The following is a 17,449-nucleotide window of genomic DNA, read 5'->3' as shown; positions in this document are numbered from 1 at the left end:
GAACGTCTTATTGATCACTCAGACACTTACCTGACTCAAACAGACTTTGCCAGCGTGTTTTGAGTTTAAAGGCCTTCAAACACACTCTGCCGCAGAGTTTCTGGTGGGGAGGACATAACCTGACTGGGGGTCTGGGGGTCCTCCCTCAGAAATGTTTTGGACATCTAAAGCTAATCTCTACACAATCTAATCTGACCCTTTTGGGGTCACTTTTATTGTAAAGAAGAATATAATATGTTTCTAAACACTTCTACACGAATTTGGATGCTACCATGATTATGGATAATCCTGAATGAATTGTGAATAATGATGAGTAACAAAGTTATAGATGCACTAATATCCCCGCCAAAAGGCTAACCTCCCCTGTTATTGTAATGGTGAGCGATAAGCATGTCTTAGGGGTATGATAAAAATGTTTGTTTTCCCCAATTTGTGGGCGTGGTCGAGGGGAATTCCGTATTATTAGGTGGATATGGACTCGAAGTAAGGGATAGTCATAAATGAATGTGACAGTGACGCTGGAATCTCCTGTTTTTGTCAACCACTCATAACATTTGTTATAAGGAATACATACAAATAATACATTTACTATTGTTTTTATATCGACTTTTGTGATTTTCTGTTTGTTTATCTATTGCCCTCTTTACACCTAATGATAATGAAAAATGCTCTCGGTCGGTTAAAATATCGCTTCAAATCCAGATGATGGCGCAAGACACTAAAGAAACTAGCACCCTTACGTAAACAATGTTGTTTGCAAAGAAATGCATTGTCTATTTCATATTATTACTCATGCAGTTTGAAATATTGCGAAAATAAGTTATAAAATTAATGAATGTCGAGAGACATTATCTAGATTTTGTGGAAATCCGCTTCGGTACATTCTGAAAGGCCAAGTATCTGATGACGTCAATTACACGCACCGTTCACATTTACAGAAGACAGAAAACATGGCTGCGGACATGAGATTACCAATTTTTCGGAAACAAGTATCGTTATCACCCTCTCTGTCTGCTTTAGATGGAAAAGATCTAGTTGTGCCCGGTGATGTGATCACATCAGATACAGGGTTTATGAGGTATGTCTGTCTACAAGCTAGTATGAACCTCACGAGAACAAGTAAACAATCCGTCAACATGCTGCTCCCATTTTATAACATTTTGAGTCTGAGTTTTTTTCCCCTTCTCTTTACTGTAAATCAATATTAATCCACGTATTGTTTGCCTCATTTGCTTTATATAGGTAGCTAGCTAGATAGCTAGGGTGATGTTGACTAGATATGGCAGGTCTCACTTGTTAGTGCATAATACTCTGCAAGTTTCACTTGTACAGTCGTGGTCAAAAGTTCACAAAGTTCGCTGCTTCAGTGTTATGAGATATTTTTGTCAGATGTTACTATGGTATACTTAAGTATAATTACAAGCATTCCATCAGTGTCAAAGGCTTTTATGCAAAGAGTCAATATTTGCAGTGTCGACCCTTCTTTTTCAAGACCTCTACAATCCACACTGTTATGCTGTCAATTAACTTCTGGGCCACATCCTGACTGATGGCATCCCATTCTTGCATAATCAATGCTTGGAGTTTGTCAGAATTTGTGGGTTTTTGTTTGTCCACCCGCCTATTGAGGATCGACCACAAGTTCTCAATGGGATTAAGGTCTGGGGAGTTTCCTGGCCATGGACCCAAAATGTTGATGTTTTCTTCCCCAAGCCACTTAGTTATCACTTTTGCCTTATGGCAAGGTGCTCCATCATGCTGGAAAAGGCATTGGTCGTCACCAAACTGTTCTTGGATGGTTGGGAGAAGTTGCTCTCGGAGGATGTGTTGGTACCATTCTTAATTCATGGCTGTGTTCTTAGGCAAAATTGTGAGTCCACTCCCTTGGCTGAGAAGCAACCCCACACATGAATGGTCTCAGGATGCTTTACTGTTGGCATGACACAGGACTGATGGTAGCGCTCACCTTGTCTTCTCCGGACAAGGTGTTTTCCGGATGCCCCAAACAATCGGAAAGGAGATTCATCAGAGAAAATGACTTTACCCCAGTCCTCAGCAGTCCAATCCCTGTACCTTTTGCAGAATATCAGTCTGTCCCTGATGTTTTTCCTGGAGAGAAGTGGCTTCTTTGCTGCCCTTCTTGACACCAGGCCATCCTCCAAAAGTCTTCGCCTCACTGTGCGTGCAGATGCACTCACATCTGCCTGCTTCCATTCCTGAGCAAGCTCTGCACTGGTGGTGCCTCGATCCTGCAGCTGAATCAACTTTAGGAGACGGTCCTGGCGCTTGCTGGACTTTCTTGGACGCCCTGACGCCTTCTTCACAACAATTGAACCTCTCTCCTTGAAATTATTGATGATCCGATAAATGGTTGATTTAGGTGCAATCTTACTAGCAGCAATATCCTTGCCTGTGAAGCCCTTTTTGTGCAAAGCAATGACGACGGCATGTGTTTCCTTGCAGGTAACCATGGTTAACAGAGGAAGAACAATGATTTCAAGCACCACCCTCCTTTTAAAGCTTCCAGTCTGTTATTCTAACTCAATCAGCATGACAGAGTGATCTCCAGCCTTGTCCTCGTCAACACTCATCTGTGTTAACGAGAGAATCACTGACATGATGGCAGCTGGTCCTTTTGTGGCATGGCTGAAATGCAGTGGAAATGTTTTTTTGGGGGGATTAAGTTCATTTTCATGGCAAAGAGGGACTTTGCAATTAATTGCAATTCATCTGATCACTCTTCATGATATTCTGGAGTATATGCAAATTGCCATTATCAAAACTGAGGCAGCAGACTTTGTGAAAATTAGTATTTTTGTCATTCTCAAAACTTTTGACCACGACTGTGCAGTACTGTAGCTATTCAATTTATTATGCTAAACTCCATCCATGTGTTATTTAGCTAGCTTGGCGTCCCATATGGAAAATAATACTGAAAATCAAATAATAATCTTGTATGGCATAAGATTATTTGTACAAAAATCAAATAAGTCATCTGTACTCAGGATCTGGTATAATGTTTTTCCTTATATGTCAGTGGTGTATTTGTATATGTGTTAAATTATATGCCTTATATGATATACATAATTGAAATGATATGCCTTATATGATATACACAATTGAATACTTGATTGTGCTGCATTTCCTACAAATATATGGTTTGACATATTTGAATATTACAAGAAAATGTATGTTCTGAGAATGTAACCTCTACAAAATAAATGCTTTAATTATAGGTTTTACATAGGCTTTTATGTCAACATATAAAAAACATGAAAATACAATATTTGTATATCAATTTTCACTTTTAGGTATGAGTTTCCATGATTAAGGCTGGGTATTTTGCATTTTTCAAACACCTGAAACAGCTTTTTCCTGCAATCTAGAGCAGGGATGGGCACTACAAACATAAGAGGATACACAACTAAATAATAACAAAAACTGAAGGACTAAAAAGCCCCCTAAGGAAAAGCAAAGCTAAAAAGGTGTGTTTTAAGATCTCTTTTAAAAATGTCCACAGTTTCAGCCCCCCTAAGGTTCTCTGGCAGGCTATTCCAAAAGCTGGGGGCATAGTAACTAAAGGCTACCTCTCCATGCCTCTTGGTCCTAGGCTTTGGGATAGTTAAAAGGCCAGTGCCAGAGGACCTGAGGGACCTACTGGGTACATAACTTAAAAGCATGTCTGACATGTATTGGGGTGCACAATCGTGGATTGATTTAAAAACCAATACACCCAACACATCAGTTATCATATTAAAACTGCAAACATTTGCCTCCACCCTATAGTAAAATGTGTAGAATTGCAGGAAATTAGCTTTAAAACTGCTAATTCTTCTATCCGCCGCATGGCAAAATGGGTAGAATTGCATGAAATGAGTTATACAATTGCAAAATCTTCTCTCCGTCCCGTGGCAAAATGTGTAGAATTGCAGGAAATGGGTACGCAGACCCACAAGCCACTGTGGCCCCTCATGATGAGTTCTGTTTTTTTGTGGCCCCCACCCCCATCAAAGTTGCCCATCCCTGATCTAGAGTATATCATGGCTGCTATGTGTAGCACCTTTAATTAAACTAACTATGTTTCTCTGCTGAAATCTGGATAAAATATGGAATGGAATGTGAGTCTTATTCAGTACATTTAGTAATTGCTTGCCAGCAGGCATGCCAGCTAAGATAGTTAGACAAGCTAGCTACTCTAACTTTATGGATAGCCTGAAATGGCTTCTTGGTAGCTAGTTATGAGGTTAGGAGATTGGGAACCGATATGGGCTAGCTAAAGCCTAGGTGGCTAGTAGTGTTACAGAGAAATAACAACAAAAAATTCAACTATATCTATATTAAACAGGACAAATCTGAGGGGGCACGTGCCCCCTATGGGCATGATGCCTCCTCTTAGCTTTGTGATTTATCACAGACTACTACCAATGTGCTATCGAGAGAATGATTGTTAAGAGATCTCCACTTAATAACTAAATAGATTCACTGCTGTTATCAGTCATTCCTCATTCTCCTCCTCCCCCTGTCCTCTTCTCTCCTCCTCATCCTCCTGTACTCGTCCTCTTCTCCTCTCCTTCTCCCCCACCTCTCCTTCTCCTGTCCTCCTCTCTCCTCCTCCTGTCCTCCTCCTCTCTTCTCTCATCTTCTCCCCTTCCTCCTCCTCCACCACTCCTCCCCCTCCTGCTTTCCCCTTCCTCCCCCTCCTGCTTTACCCCTTCTTCCTCCTCCACCACTCCTCCCCCTCCTGCTTTCCCCTTCCTCCCCCTCCTGCTTTCCCCCTTCCTCCTCCTCCACCACTCCTCCCCCTCCTGTTTTCCCCCTTCTTCCTCCTCCACCACTCCTCCCCCTCCTGCTTTCCCCCTTCCTCCTCCTCGCGGTGGACTTTGTCACATTGCATGCTTCAATGACATCAGACAGTGGTATGCAAGTGCTTTGAAATGTCCCATGTATGTGAGACCTTAGAATGCTTCGCTTACATGTCTCTTGTATGTTTTTTATATAATACATGCAACATTTCTGTTATGTCTAAATGTTAAATACCCATATAAGTCAGATATTACAATAATATTCTATGAATCTTGTAAGTATATTTGCTGCTATATGTATTACTTACAAGTTTCAGGTAGAACATGAAACAATCTTGGTAAATTATTCCTTATCTTTTCCATATGGGTTACTATACTATTGTACTATACTAAATTTTTCTTCAATTAATCATACAACGTCTGCCAAGTTAATTTTAATTATGTTCAAATCAAATTTTATTGGTCGCATACACATATTTAGCAGATGTTATTGCGGGTGTTCCTAGCTCCAGCAGTGCAGTAATATCTAACGATTCACAACAATACACACAGATCTAAAAGTAAAATAATATAAATATTAGGACGAGCAATGTCGGGAGTCCAGAGTATACATGACATTGACATTGAAAGTGGATATATAGTGAGTCTTGATTAGACCAAACTGCTTTTCATTCTAGGGGTCATGGGACTTACATGGATGAAGAAAAACTAACAGCCTCTGTGGCTGGAGAGGTGGAGAGGGTGAACAAGCTCATCTGTGTACGGCCGCTCAAGACCAGGTAAGTGGACCAGGTGCCACAGTAATGTCTGTAGTCCTAGGCTTAGATTTACCCCAGTGGTTAGCTACTGCCTCAATGTTTAAGACAACTTTTCCATTGTGCAGCATCTGCTGTTATTGTATCACAGTCTGTTTGTCTAAAAATAAAACTATATGACTTGTTATTGATTACCTTTGCCATGTTTATCTGTTCTGATTCCCAGGTTCAATGGGGAGGTTGGAGATGTGGTGGTTGGAAGGATCACAGAGGTATGTTTCCATTTGAGGTGGTGATACGGTCAGTAAAGCTAATAATGACTTGGGGTGATCGTGCTTCTCGTGGTTGGAGCTTAGTGTTTCTCTGCCATTTGTAGGTGCAACAGAAGCGCTGGAAGGTGGAGACCAACTCCAGACTGGACTCTGTGTTGCTGCTGTCCTCTGTCAATCTGCCCGGAGGAGAGCTGGTGAGTGGAATAGACAACATAGATCTGGGAATTTGGAAGTGTCTTTGGGTAATGTGCGCTTGGTCCTCTCTTCCTATAAGCACCCAGTGCAAGCATATTGTTATGACACTGTTGGTCAAACTTCTTTGGATATTTATTTACATTATTCTCTCTTTCTCTCTGTCTTACCATCAATCAATCTTTCTGTATCTGTCCTTCTTAGAGGAGACGGTCAGCAGAAGATGAGCTCACCATGAGAGATTACCTTCAGGAGGGGGACCTCATCAGTGTATCCTCTGCTCTGACCTGAATCTGTAACCTGGGCCCTTTTGCCTTCGTAATGTCCATCCTACCCAAACTACTATGAAATACATGGAATCTTCATTATCTTTAGATTTTTTTTTTTTTTTTTTTTTTTTTTTTTTTTAGCTCTACCGTCTACTAGCAAGTGTCATTCTCTCATTGATAAATGCATTAACTTCTTTCTGCTTCATAATTCGTATGTGACTATGGTCAAGATTATCCTTGACTAGCTCTTCTCTCAGGCAGAGGTACAGTCTGTTTTCTCAGATGGAGCGCTCTCTCTTCACACCCGCAGTTTAAAGTACGGAAAGGTAGCTAAGATTAACTACCCAATGTGTGATCAACAATTTTGATGTTCTATGGTTTTTAAAGTGATTGAAAATGTAAACCATGTACCTCATATTTTCTCTTATTATTTTGCAACCACATCACATCAGCTGGGGCAAGGAGTTATTGTGCAGCTATCTCCCTCTCTGATCAAGAGACAGAAAACCCACTTCCACAACCTGCCGTGTGGGGCCTCCATCATCCTGGGCAACAATGGCTTTGTGTGGCTGTACCCCACCCCAGGACAGCAGGACGAGGAGGCTGGAGGATACTACACCAGTCTGGAGGTGAGAGCTGCCTGGGGCTACACAGCTGTGAGCGGGAATATAAGGGATCCAACTTCTATGTAGTTAATATGAAGTGTTGTGCTTATAACTGTTTGACTTTTACTATATTTATATTATCTACCCAAATCCTTCTGTTTCCCTTTTTCACCATTGTATTTTGGCTTTCCTCACTGTAACCTCTCCCTCTCTCCCACCTCACCCCCTCAGCCTGTCTCTCTCTCTGATCGGGAGGTGATCTCGCGGTTGAGGAACTGCTTGCTGGCCCTAGGGGCACACAAAGTGCTGCTGTATGACACCAGTGTGCTCTACTGTTACGAGTCATCACTCCCACATCAGGTAACGCTCTCTGTACTGATCTGGCTAATGGAAAGAGGATCTGAGAGAAGCAAACCTTTCCATTCATTGTGCCTCAGTTAGATCATTCTTTTAAAAGGGACTCGATGGCAAGCCATTTTGCATGACACACAATCTATAGCCATCCAAGCCATTCATATGATGACATTGCATTTTTAGCACCTTTCATCAGATTTCAAAGTGTTTACAAAGCATATAAATTTACCTGTCTCTCTATCTCTTTCTAGATCAAGGATATCTTAAAACCGGAGGTGATGGAGGAGATTGTGATGGTGACGCGTCAGAAACTGGTGGAACAGGAGGGTTAGAGTATCAGATTCAACCTTTCTGTGACCTTTAGCAATGGAAGGTTTGTGATCCCTGCATTCCATGTCTAGGCACCAAGGCCTTAACTGTGTTAGGGACTGAACCCCCGCCCAAGGTCTGAACTCGCCTCTCAACCAGAAGATACCTGGGTCGTTCCACGAAAAGAGTACCTTTTGCGTCCCTTTGATATTTTAAGTAGAAATTGTACCCCAATATTGAATTGTAATAGTTATATTAAATGAAGTGCTCTTTATTATAGACCACGTGGAGCATTCAATCATTTTTTTAAATATATGAATAAAGGCTTGCAAAAGTGTCAAAATTCCATCCGTCAACACTGTGTCACTTCTAGGAAGATTTCAACCCACTTAATCCAAAAATGTCTCCCACGTTTCACCATCGTTGTAAAGCCCTAGTTATTTTGTTGCTTTGACAGTCACTTCTGAAGATTATTATTTATTTAATGTGATAAGGGATTCATTTACATCTGTCCCTCAATTTAAGGTCAACCCTGTGAACTGAACTCATTTTAATATGGTGAAATTATTCCTTTTGAAATATCTTTTTCAAAAACATTGAACATCTAATAGTCAAATCATAGTGTAAAATCAGGTGAGCTGGTTATACTCCTTTTGTCCATTTTCTGGTGCTTTGTGGTGGGAAACAGAGCGGGTCGTGCATAACACGTCAACCCTGTTACCCATAGATAGACAGGCTAGATTTCTTTTGGCAATTGAATTTTTTTGTGAAGCTTGCATTCAATTGCCACTCCCTGTTGCACACAACAAGCTTCCCATTTCCCCCTGTCACAAGGGTATTTATGGCTGATGTAAGATGAAATATTCAGTCCTGTTACACTTACTATAGTCATTATTTTATTTAACCTTTTGATATGGGAAAACATGTTTTTTATTAAGTTGAACATGTGCTCTTTATGACAGGATGTTAAATTAGGTGAAATCAAACACTTCTTTTGACCAAGTTACACTTCTCAAAAGGCACCGAATTGGTGGAATGCCCCACCTGTAACCTGCAAATCCCCTTTTTGATAAACTCTTCAGGCTTGACCAGGAAATGCATTTATCTCCTGTTTAGTTTATGAAGAAAAACTACAAACTATAACTGTTTCTCAATAGAAACCTGTGTTGGAGCGGGATTGTAATTGATTTACTGTATTGGAATGTTTTTGCATTCTGCAGCCAATGACCCTGCTGTTCCTCATTTCTTTGTGATCAGTTTATAGAGAACTGTATTTGTATTTATTAGGGATCCCCATTACCTGTTGCCAAGGCAGCAGCTACTTTTCCTGGGGTCCAAACACATTAAGGCACTTACATTACATATAAAACAAAAGATAAAACAGTACATCATATAACATTATTACACCACTACATATCTACAATACAAAATGTATAATACCACCATACAACAATATTACAATGTAAGTGTGTAGAGTGTGTGTGCTAGCGCTTGTGTGCGTATGCATGTGTCTGTACCTTTGTGTGTCTCTTCACAGTCCCCACTGTTCCATAAGGTGTATTTCTACCTGTTTTTTAAAATCTGATTCTACTGCTTGCATCAGTTATCTGATGTGGAATAGTGCTCCATGTAGTCATGGCTCTATGTAGTACTGTGCCCTTCCCATAGTCTGTTCTGGACTTGGGGATTGTGAAGAGACATCTGGTGGCATGTCTTATGGGGTATGCATGGGTGTCCGAGCTGTGTGCTAGTAGTTTAAACAGACAGCTCGGTACATTCAGCTTGTCAACACTTCTTACAAAAACAAGTAGTGATGAAGTCAATCTCTCTTCCACTTTGAGCCATGCGAGATTGACATGTACATCATTAATGTTATCTCCCGTGTACTTTTAAGGGCCAGCCATGCTGCCCTGTTCTGAGCCAATTCAAATTTTCCTAAGTCCCTCTTTGTGGCGCCTGACCACACGACTGAACAGTAGTCCAGGTGCGACAAAACTAGGGCCTGTAGGACCTGCCTTGTTGATAGTGTTGTTAAGAATGCAGAGCAGCGCTTTATTATGGACAGACTTCTCCCCATTTTAGCTACTGTTCTATCAATATGTTTTGACCATGACTGTTTACAATCCAGGGTTACTCCAAGCAGTTTAGTGACCTCAACTTGCTCAATTTCTACATTATTCATTACAAGATTTAGTTGAGATTTAGGGTTTAGTGAATGATTTGTCCCAAATACAATGCTTTTAGTTTTTGAAATATTTAGGACTAACTTAATCCTTGCCACCCATTCTGAAACTAACTGCAGCTCTTTGTTAAGTGTTGCAGTCATTTTAGTCGCTGTAGTAGCTGACGTGTATAGTGTTGAGTCATCCGTATACATAGGCACACTGGTTTTACTCAAAGCCAGTGGCATGTCGTTAGTAAAGATTGAAAAAAGTAAGGGGCCTAGATAGCTGCCCTGGGGAATTCCTGATTCTACCTGGATTATGTTGGAGAGGCTTCCATTAAAGAACACCCCCTGTGTTCTGTTAGACAGGTAACTCTTTATCCACAATATAGCAGGGTGTGTAAAGCCATAACACATTTGTTTTTCCAGCAGCAGACTATGATCAATTATGTCAAAAGATGCACTGAAGTCAATTTCTCTCAGCCAATCATCAGTCATTTGTGTAAGTGCTGTGCTTGTTGAATGTCCTTCCCTATAAGCGTGCTGAGGGTCTGTTGTCAATTTGTTTACTGTAAAATAGCATTGTATCTGGTCAAACACTATTTTTTCAAACACTATAGATATGACTACTATATTGTGATCACTACATCCTATGGATTTGGATACTGCTTTAAAGCACATTTCTGCCGCATTAGTAAAGATGTGATCAATACATGTTGATGATTTCATTCCTGTGCTGTTTGTAACTACCCTGGTAGGTTGACTGATAACCTGTTCCAGGCACTGGTTACAGTTTGAAGCTTTTTCTTGAGTGGGCAGCTTGATGAAAGCCAGTCAATATTTAAGTCACCCAGAAAATATACACCTCTGTTGATATCGCATACATTATCAAGCATTTCACACATATTATCCAGATACTGACTGTTAGCACTTGGTGGTCTATAGCAGCTTCCCACAAGAATGGGCTTTAGGTGAGGCAGATGAACCTGTAGCCATATTACTTCAACAGTATTTAACATGGGATCCTCTCTAAGCTTTACAGGAATGTGGTTCTGAATATAGACCGCAACACCGCCCCCATTGGTATTTCTGTCTTTTCGGTAGATGTTATAACCATGTATTGCTACCACTGTATCATCAAAGGTATTATCTAAGTGAGTTACAGAGATAGTCAGAATATGAATGTAATCTGTTACAAGCAAGTTATTGACTTCATGAACCTTGTTTCTTAGGCTACATATGTTCATATGGGTTATTTTTAGCACTTTTCTGGGTTGCTTGATTGTTTTTAATGCTTTACTGGGAAGTTTATCAGAAGTAGACTTGCTCATGTTATTTATATTGGAGCTGATAGTGCAGGGTGAGCTGCACACAGTGGACTTCCTACTAGGGCACACCGCCTCAGTGCTAACAGTTTAACTCTCATTCATAGGCACATGATTACTGCATACAATAGCTGTAGGATCAACAGAGGTATTCAGGGCAGTTAGGGGGACATAAATTAAGTTACTTACATTGTGTCTGCCAACGCCCCTGGGATAATGTACATTTGATGCAGCATTATGACAACACTGCCACACAATGATACGGATTAACTGAGCTGGTCTTGGGTCATTGATAAATCATTGTCTCAACCCAGCCTTGAAATGTGTGGACAGAGTCCAGGAGCCAAGATGATTTGGATGGACTCCGTCATTCCTGTAGAGTATCATCTGTTTCCAGAAGGTGTTGAAGTTATCTATAAAAGTGATTCCAACAGAGCTACAATAATCTTTTAGCCAGGTGTGTAATGCCAGTAGCCTGCTGAATCGTTCACACCCGCGGCCCAACGATTGTAGCGGACCTGAAATGATTGGCCGCTTTTTGGAATCTTTCAGTGCTAGAATCAGTTCTTTTAAAATAAATTTCAGAAGTTCCGAGCTAGCCTTCCCACTGTCGTTTGACCCCACATGGACTACTACAGCATAACCTCCAGGCAGCTGTCGTAGAACGGTCGGAAGCAGCCTTGTAATGTGTTGTACTCGTGCTCCTGTGTAGCACAGGGTTTTTGTTCCGGGAACCAAGATGTTTCTTACAATAGAACTGCCGATGACGACAATGGCTGAGGAGGTCCGAGGAATGCTGATAATGTCGTACTTTTGTATGAATAACTACTCTTGTAAGAAATAAATACCAAGCTCTTAATGCATCAAGCTATCAGTGTGTGAGACCTTGATATAATCATGCTTGCAAGTGGTGTGTTTTTATTTAGAGGTTTCCCCAATACGACTATCTTACCTCAAGAGGGCACATGTTCTGAGGTTATGAGAGATCCTTGTGGAGGAATCTTAGACAGCACCTCTATGTCCATCCCAAAAAGTTCTCACCTGATTCTTTCTTTTTTGTTTACTCCTATTTTCTGAAGATGAGTTGAAACGACTCCAGTCAGTAAGGACAAAATAGAAAGGACAATACATACCAGCTTGCAAAGCCTTCATCCTAACTTTTTGATTAGTGAAACCAACTCTACTGCCTGCCCTCTACTTTACCTTTAGTGACACTGCTATTTATCAACAGTTGATACTTTGCAATGATTTTATTACAGCATGTCCCATCAAAATCAAAGAAGAGATGGGTCTGTGTGGGCCCTATCCCCATCTACTAGCCCACGCACGCTCTGACGTAAAACGTATCCCCACCCATATTTTAGCAAACCACCTTGCTTACGGAAGTAATATGGCGGCTTCAGCGGCGACTATCCGACCGAAGTTTATTGCTCATATTTTATCGAAAGCGCTATGAATAAGTGTAGAAACAGGGAGATAGCAACGACGGACTTGTTATTTGCACATGTTGAGAAGGAGCTGCGTAAACTCCCTGGCAACACACTGGCTGGCTCGAGAAGTTTGGAGTCTGCGCCTTGGTTAAAGTGCCTGGGTCGGGATGCACTGGAGAGAAACTACAGAACGGTGGACACGGAAGTTTGACAAATAATTGAATAACAAGGGTTGGGAGGACATTGAGCCAAGTCTTCATTCTTGTTGTCAATATTGACTCAAACGAGACGACAACGTACTCAGTCCGAAGTTATCATTGGTTATTAGCAAGTTAGCTAGCTAGTTAGACAGATGTTGACTGTTCCGATGTGTGTTTCCAGGGTCTCGCGCGCCATCTAGCCAGCAAGGCTAGCTCCATCGTTAGCTGTAACTAGCTAGCTAGCATTCCAAAGCTACTGAATAACATTGTTCAGTTGTCTGCAAACTAGCTAATTTAATTAGTTTTTAAACCTTTTATATTAGTTTTCTGTTAAAGCCAGCTGCTATCATCTGAGTAATGCTAGTTAGTTACGTTTCCCATGATTGCTCATCAAACTTATTTTAGCCCGTACTAGTGCCATTTGTCATGTCTAAGTGTGGCCTGATAAACATAATGGGATATGACAGCAAAACTTTAGCTAAATGTCAAATATACATTTATGCCTGTCAAATGAGTGGATTGCATGGTGCTGAAAATCAATACGTTTGTTAAAGGGCACAATCAGAACACATATTATCCAGTTATTGTAGTCTAGGAGGAAGTTGCTACAGGGCCATGTGCAGTATTGACATGATCACAACTCTTGTACAACATGTAGCCAGTATCTGACTAGGCAGATGTTATATGACTTGTGTCTGCAGAGGGACTGTGTTGGGACTACCATGATTGTTGCCTGTAGCTGTCTGCCTCGGTTGTTAACTCTATGAACCATCTTACCAGATATGGAACTGAGGTTTCTCAGCTCAGCTGGTAAATGTAGGAGTTATTGTGTCTTTTCTATAATTCTGTGTAATTCTTCATCTTGATGGTAGCTTTCTCAGCTGTTCTAAGTCCTCTTACTTTTAAAGCAACCATGTCGATGGAGCACAATAGTGGCTTAGGCCTACATTCTATTATTTCATGCTGGATGAATGTATGTCATCACGATTAGGCCTTGGATCTTCATTAATGTCTTTTGATTGGGCCTCCTCCAGTATTCTTCTATCTGACTGCCTTCCTCTTACAAATGAAACCCACAAGTGCCATTACAGATCTTATCTAACAGTAACAGACTCCACCAAAGCAGTCAATGCATGATAAAGAGGGAGGAATCAGAGTTATAAGGACCAGCCGGCCCATTCGCCACTGCATTGGCCTCCATCCAAAACTCCTGGATTGGTGTCAGCGGTGGGATGCAGAAGTGAGCATCTCCCACCTCCTCCACTTTCCAGTCATCACCGCACCAGGAGAAGCCAAACTGACTGAGGGAAATCGCACCAGGGAGGGGGTCCCTGCTCTCCATCTCCTGCCCACCAGGTTCCCTAGACCCAGGCGGTGAGAGAGCCCAGTTTGGAGACCCGGCTGCGGCCTGGCACCGTGCCCTTATGGGGCAGCAGCCGGGGAAATTTGTTGGGGACCAGAGGAGACCGAGTCTGCCGGCGCTGAACTTCATCAAGGGCGGGAAGAGGGAGTCATCACGGCATGGAGCCCATCACTGTAACGTCTTCGCTGTGCACGGTAAGAACACACTGTTTCTGTACCTACCCCCTACTTTGGTCATTAACAATAGCTTGTCTTTCTTCTTTCCCTGTCTTCTCTTCTGATCTGCTTCTACTTACCTCTTCCTCATTCACAGTTCAGTAGAGTTTGGTCATGATTGGTTTCATCATGCTTGTTCACCCTTAAGGTCAACCTTTATGATCGTTGGTGATATAGGTTTCAGCTCTGTGATGAGGCAGGTACAGTTTCTATTAGGACCTGCATCTCAGTTCGTTTTGCTATGATTGGTTTCATCATGTTTGTTCCCCCTTGAGGTCAACCTTTATGATTGTTGGTGATATACAGTTGAAGTTGGAAGTTTACATACCCTTAAGTTGGAGTCATAAAAACTCGTTTTTCAACCACTCCACAAATTTCTTGTTAACAAACTATAGTTTTGGCAAGTCGGTTAGGACATCTACTTTGTGCATGACACAAGGAATTTTTCCAACAATTGTTTACAGACAGATTATTTCACTTATAATTCACTGCATCACAATTCCAGTGGGTCAGAAGTTTACATACACTAAGTTGACTGTGTCTTTAAACAGTTTGGAAAATTCCAGAAAATGATGTCATGGCTTTAGAAGCTTCTGATAGGCTAATTTACATAATTTGAGTCAATTGGAGGTGTACCTGTGGATGTACACTGCTCAAAAAAATTAAGGGAACACTAAAATAACACATCCTAGATCTGAATGAATGAAATAATATTATTAAATACTTTTTTCTTTACATAGTTGAATGTGCTGACAACAAAATCACACAAATTATCAATGGAAATCAAATTTATCAACCCATGGAGGTCTGGATTTGGAGTCACCCTCAAAATTAAAGTGGAAAACCACACTACAGGCTGATCCAACTTTGATGTAATGTCCTTAAAACAAGTCAAAATGAGGCTCAGTAGTGTGTGTGGCCTCCACGTGCCTGTATGACCTCCCTACAACGCCTGGGCATGCTCCTGATGAGGTGGCGGATGGTGTCCTGAGGGATCTCCTCCCAGACCTGGACTAAAGCATCCCCCAACTCCTGGACAGTCTGTGGTGCAACGTGGCGTTGGTGGATGGAGCGAGACATGATGTCCCAGATGTGCTCAATTGGATTCAGGTCTGGGGAACGGGCGGGCCAGTCCATAGCATCAATGCCTTCCTCTTGCAGGAACTGCTGACACACTCCAGCCACATGAGATCTAGCATTGTCTTGCATTAGGAGGAACCCAGGGCCAACCGCACCAGTATATGGTCTCACAAGGGGTCTGAGGATCTCATCTCGGTACCTAATGGCAGTCAGGCTACCTGTGGCGAGCACATGGAGGGCTGTGCCACCCCACACCATGACTGACCCACCACCAAACCGGTCATGCTGGAGGATGTTGCAGGCAGCAGAACGTTCTCCACGGCGTCTCCAGACTCTGTCACGTCTGTCACATGTGCTCAGTGTGAACCTGCTTTTATCTGTGAAGAGCACAGGGCGCCAGTGGCGAATTTGCCAATCTTGGTGTTCTCTGGCAAATGCCAAACGTCCTGCACGGTGTTGGGCTGTAAGCACAACCCCCACCTGTGGACGTCGGGCCCTCATACCACCCTCATGGAGTCTGTTTCTGACCGTTTGAGCAGACACATGCACATTTGTGGCCTGCTGGAGGTCATTTTGCAGGGCTCTGGCAGTGCTCCTCCTGCTCCTCCTTGCACAAGGTGCAAGGAGGAGGTAGCAGTCGGAGGTAGCAGTCCTGCTGCTGGGTTGTTGCCCTCCTACGGCCTCCTCCACGTCTCCTGATGTACTGGCCTGTCTCCTGGTAGCGCTTCCATGCTCTGGACACTACGCTGACAGACACAGCAAACCTTCTTGCCACAGCTCACATTGATGTGCCATCCTGGATGAGCTGCACTACCTGATCCACTTGTGTGGGTTGTAGACTCCATCTCATGCTACCACTAGAGTGAAAGCACTGCCAGCATTCAAAAGTGACCAAAACATCAGCCAGGAAGCATAGGAACTGAGAAGTGGTCTGTGGTCACCACCTGCAAAACCAGTCCTTTATTGGGGGTGTCTTGCTAATTGCCTATAATTTCCACCTGTTGTCTATTCCATTTGCACAACAGCATGTGAAATTTATTGTCAATCAGTGTTGCTTCCTAAGTGGACAGTTTGATTTCACAGAAGTGTGATTGACTTGGAGTTACATTGTGTTGTTTAAGTGTTCCCTTTATTTTTTTGAGCAGTGTATTTCAAGGCCTACCTTCAAACTCGGTGCCTCTTTGCTTGACATCATGGGGAAATCAAAAGAAATCAGCCAAGACCTCAGAAAAAACATTGTAGACCTCCACAAGTCTGGTTCATCCTTGGGAGCAATTTCCGTTATGTTTGGAGGAAAAAGGGGGTCGCTTGCAAGCCGAAGAACACCATCCCAACCGTGAAGCACGGGGTGACAACATCATGCTGTGGGGGTGCTTTGCTGCAGGAGGGACTGGTGCACTTCACAAAATAGATGGCATCATGAGGAAGGAAAATTATGTGGATATATTGAAGCAACATCTCAAGACATCAGTCAGGAAGTTAAAGCTTGGTCGCAAATGGGTCTTCCAAATGGACAATGACCCCAAGCATACTTCCAGAGTTGTGGCAAAATGGCTTAAGGACAACAAAGTCAAGGTATTGGAGTGGCCATCACAAAGCCCTGACCTCAATCCAATAGAAAATGTGTGGGCAGAATTGAAAAAGCATGTTCGAGCAAGGAGGCCTACAAACCTGACTCAGTTACACCAGCTCTGTCAGGACGAACGGGCCAAAATTCACCCAACTTATTGTGGGAAGCTTGTGGAAGGCTACCCGAAACGTTTGACCCAAGTTAAACAATTTAAAGGCAATGCTACCAAATACTAATTGAGTGTATGTAAACTTCTGACCCACTGGGAATGTGATGTAAGAAATAAAAGCTTAAATAAATAAGTCTCTCTGCTATTATTCTGACATTTCACATTCTTAAAATAAAGTGGTGATCCTAACTGACCTAAAACAGGGAATTTTTACTAGGATTAAATGTCAGGAATTGTGAAAAACTGAGTTTAAATGTATTTGGCTAAGGTGTATGTAAACTTCCAATTTCAACTGTAGGTTTGAGCTCTGTGATGAGGCAGGTACAGTTCTATATCGTGGAGCTCCGCCCCATAGGGGAGCTCTGCTCCTATTGG

At 42.2% G+C, this 17,449-nt stretch overlaps 2 protein-coding genes across 3 annotated transcripts in view; both read left to right on the top strand.

Annotated features, from left to right (window-relative positions):
* Nucleotides 1–930: 930 nt before the first annotated feature.
* Nucleotides 931–7,904, top strand: LOC311099307 (exosome complex component RRP4-like). Its single transcript, XM_084140028.1, has 9 exons — nt 931–1,078; nt 5,480–5,581; nt 5,784–5,829; nt 5,934–6,023; nt 6,226–6,291; nt 6,548–6,616; nt 6,743–6,919; nt 7,127–7,255; nt 7,501–7,904. Exons 1-9 carry the CDS (start codon nt 951–953, stop codon nt 7,579–7,581), a joined length of 888 nt encoding a protein of 295 aa, XP_083996154.1. The 5' UTR covers nt 931–950; the 3' UTR covers nt 7,582–7,904.
* Nucleotides 7,905–12,443: 4,539 nt separating this feature from the next.
* LOC311100275 (tyrosine-protein kinase ABL1-like) overlaps nt 12,444–17,449 on the top strand; it is a 50,110-nt gene continuing 45,104 nt past the window's right edge. For both annotated transcript variants that reach the window (XM_084141130.1, XM_084141128.1), the window contains exon 1: nt 12,444–14,234. In XM_084141130.1, coding sequence (XP_083997256.1) covers nt 14,102–14,234 — 133 coding nt within the window. In that variant the 5' untranslated portion in view covers nt 12,444–14,101. The remainder of the gene's footprint in view (nt 14,235–17,449) is intronic.

Source organism: Coregonus lavaretus (genome assembly GCF_964263955.1).
Source record: "Coregonus lavaretus genome assembly, chromosome: 24".
NCBI lineage: Eukaryota > Metazoa > Chordata > Actinopteri > Salmoniformes > Salmonidae > Coregonus > Coregonus lavaretus.
This window is presented reverse-complemented; position numbering and strand designations above follow the sequence as displayed.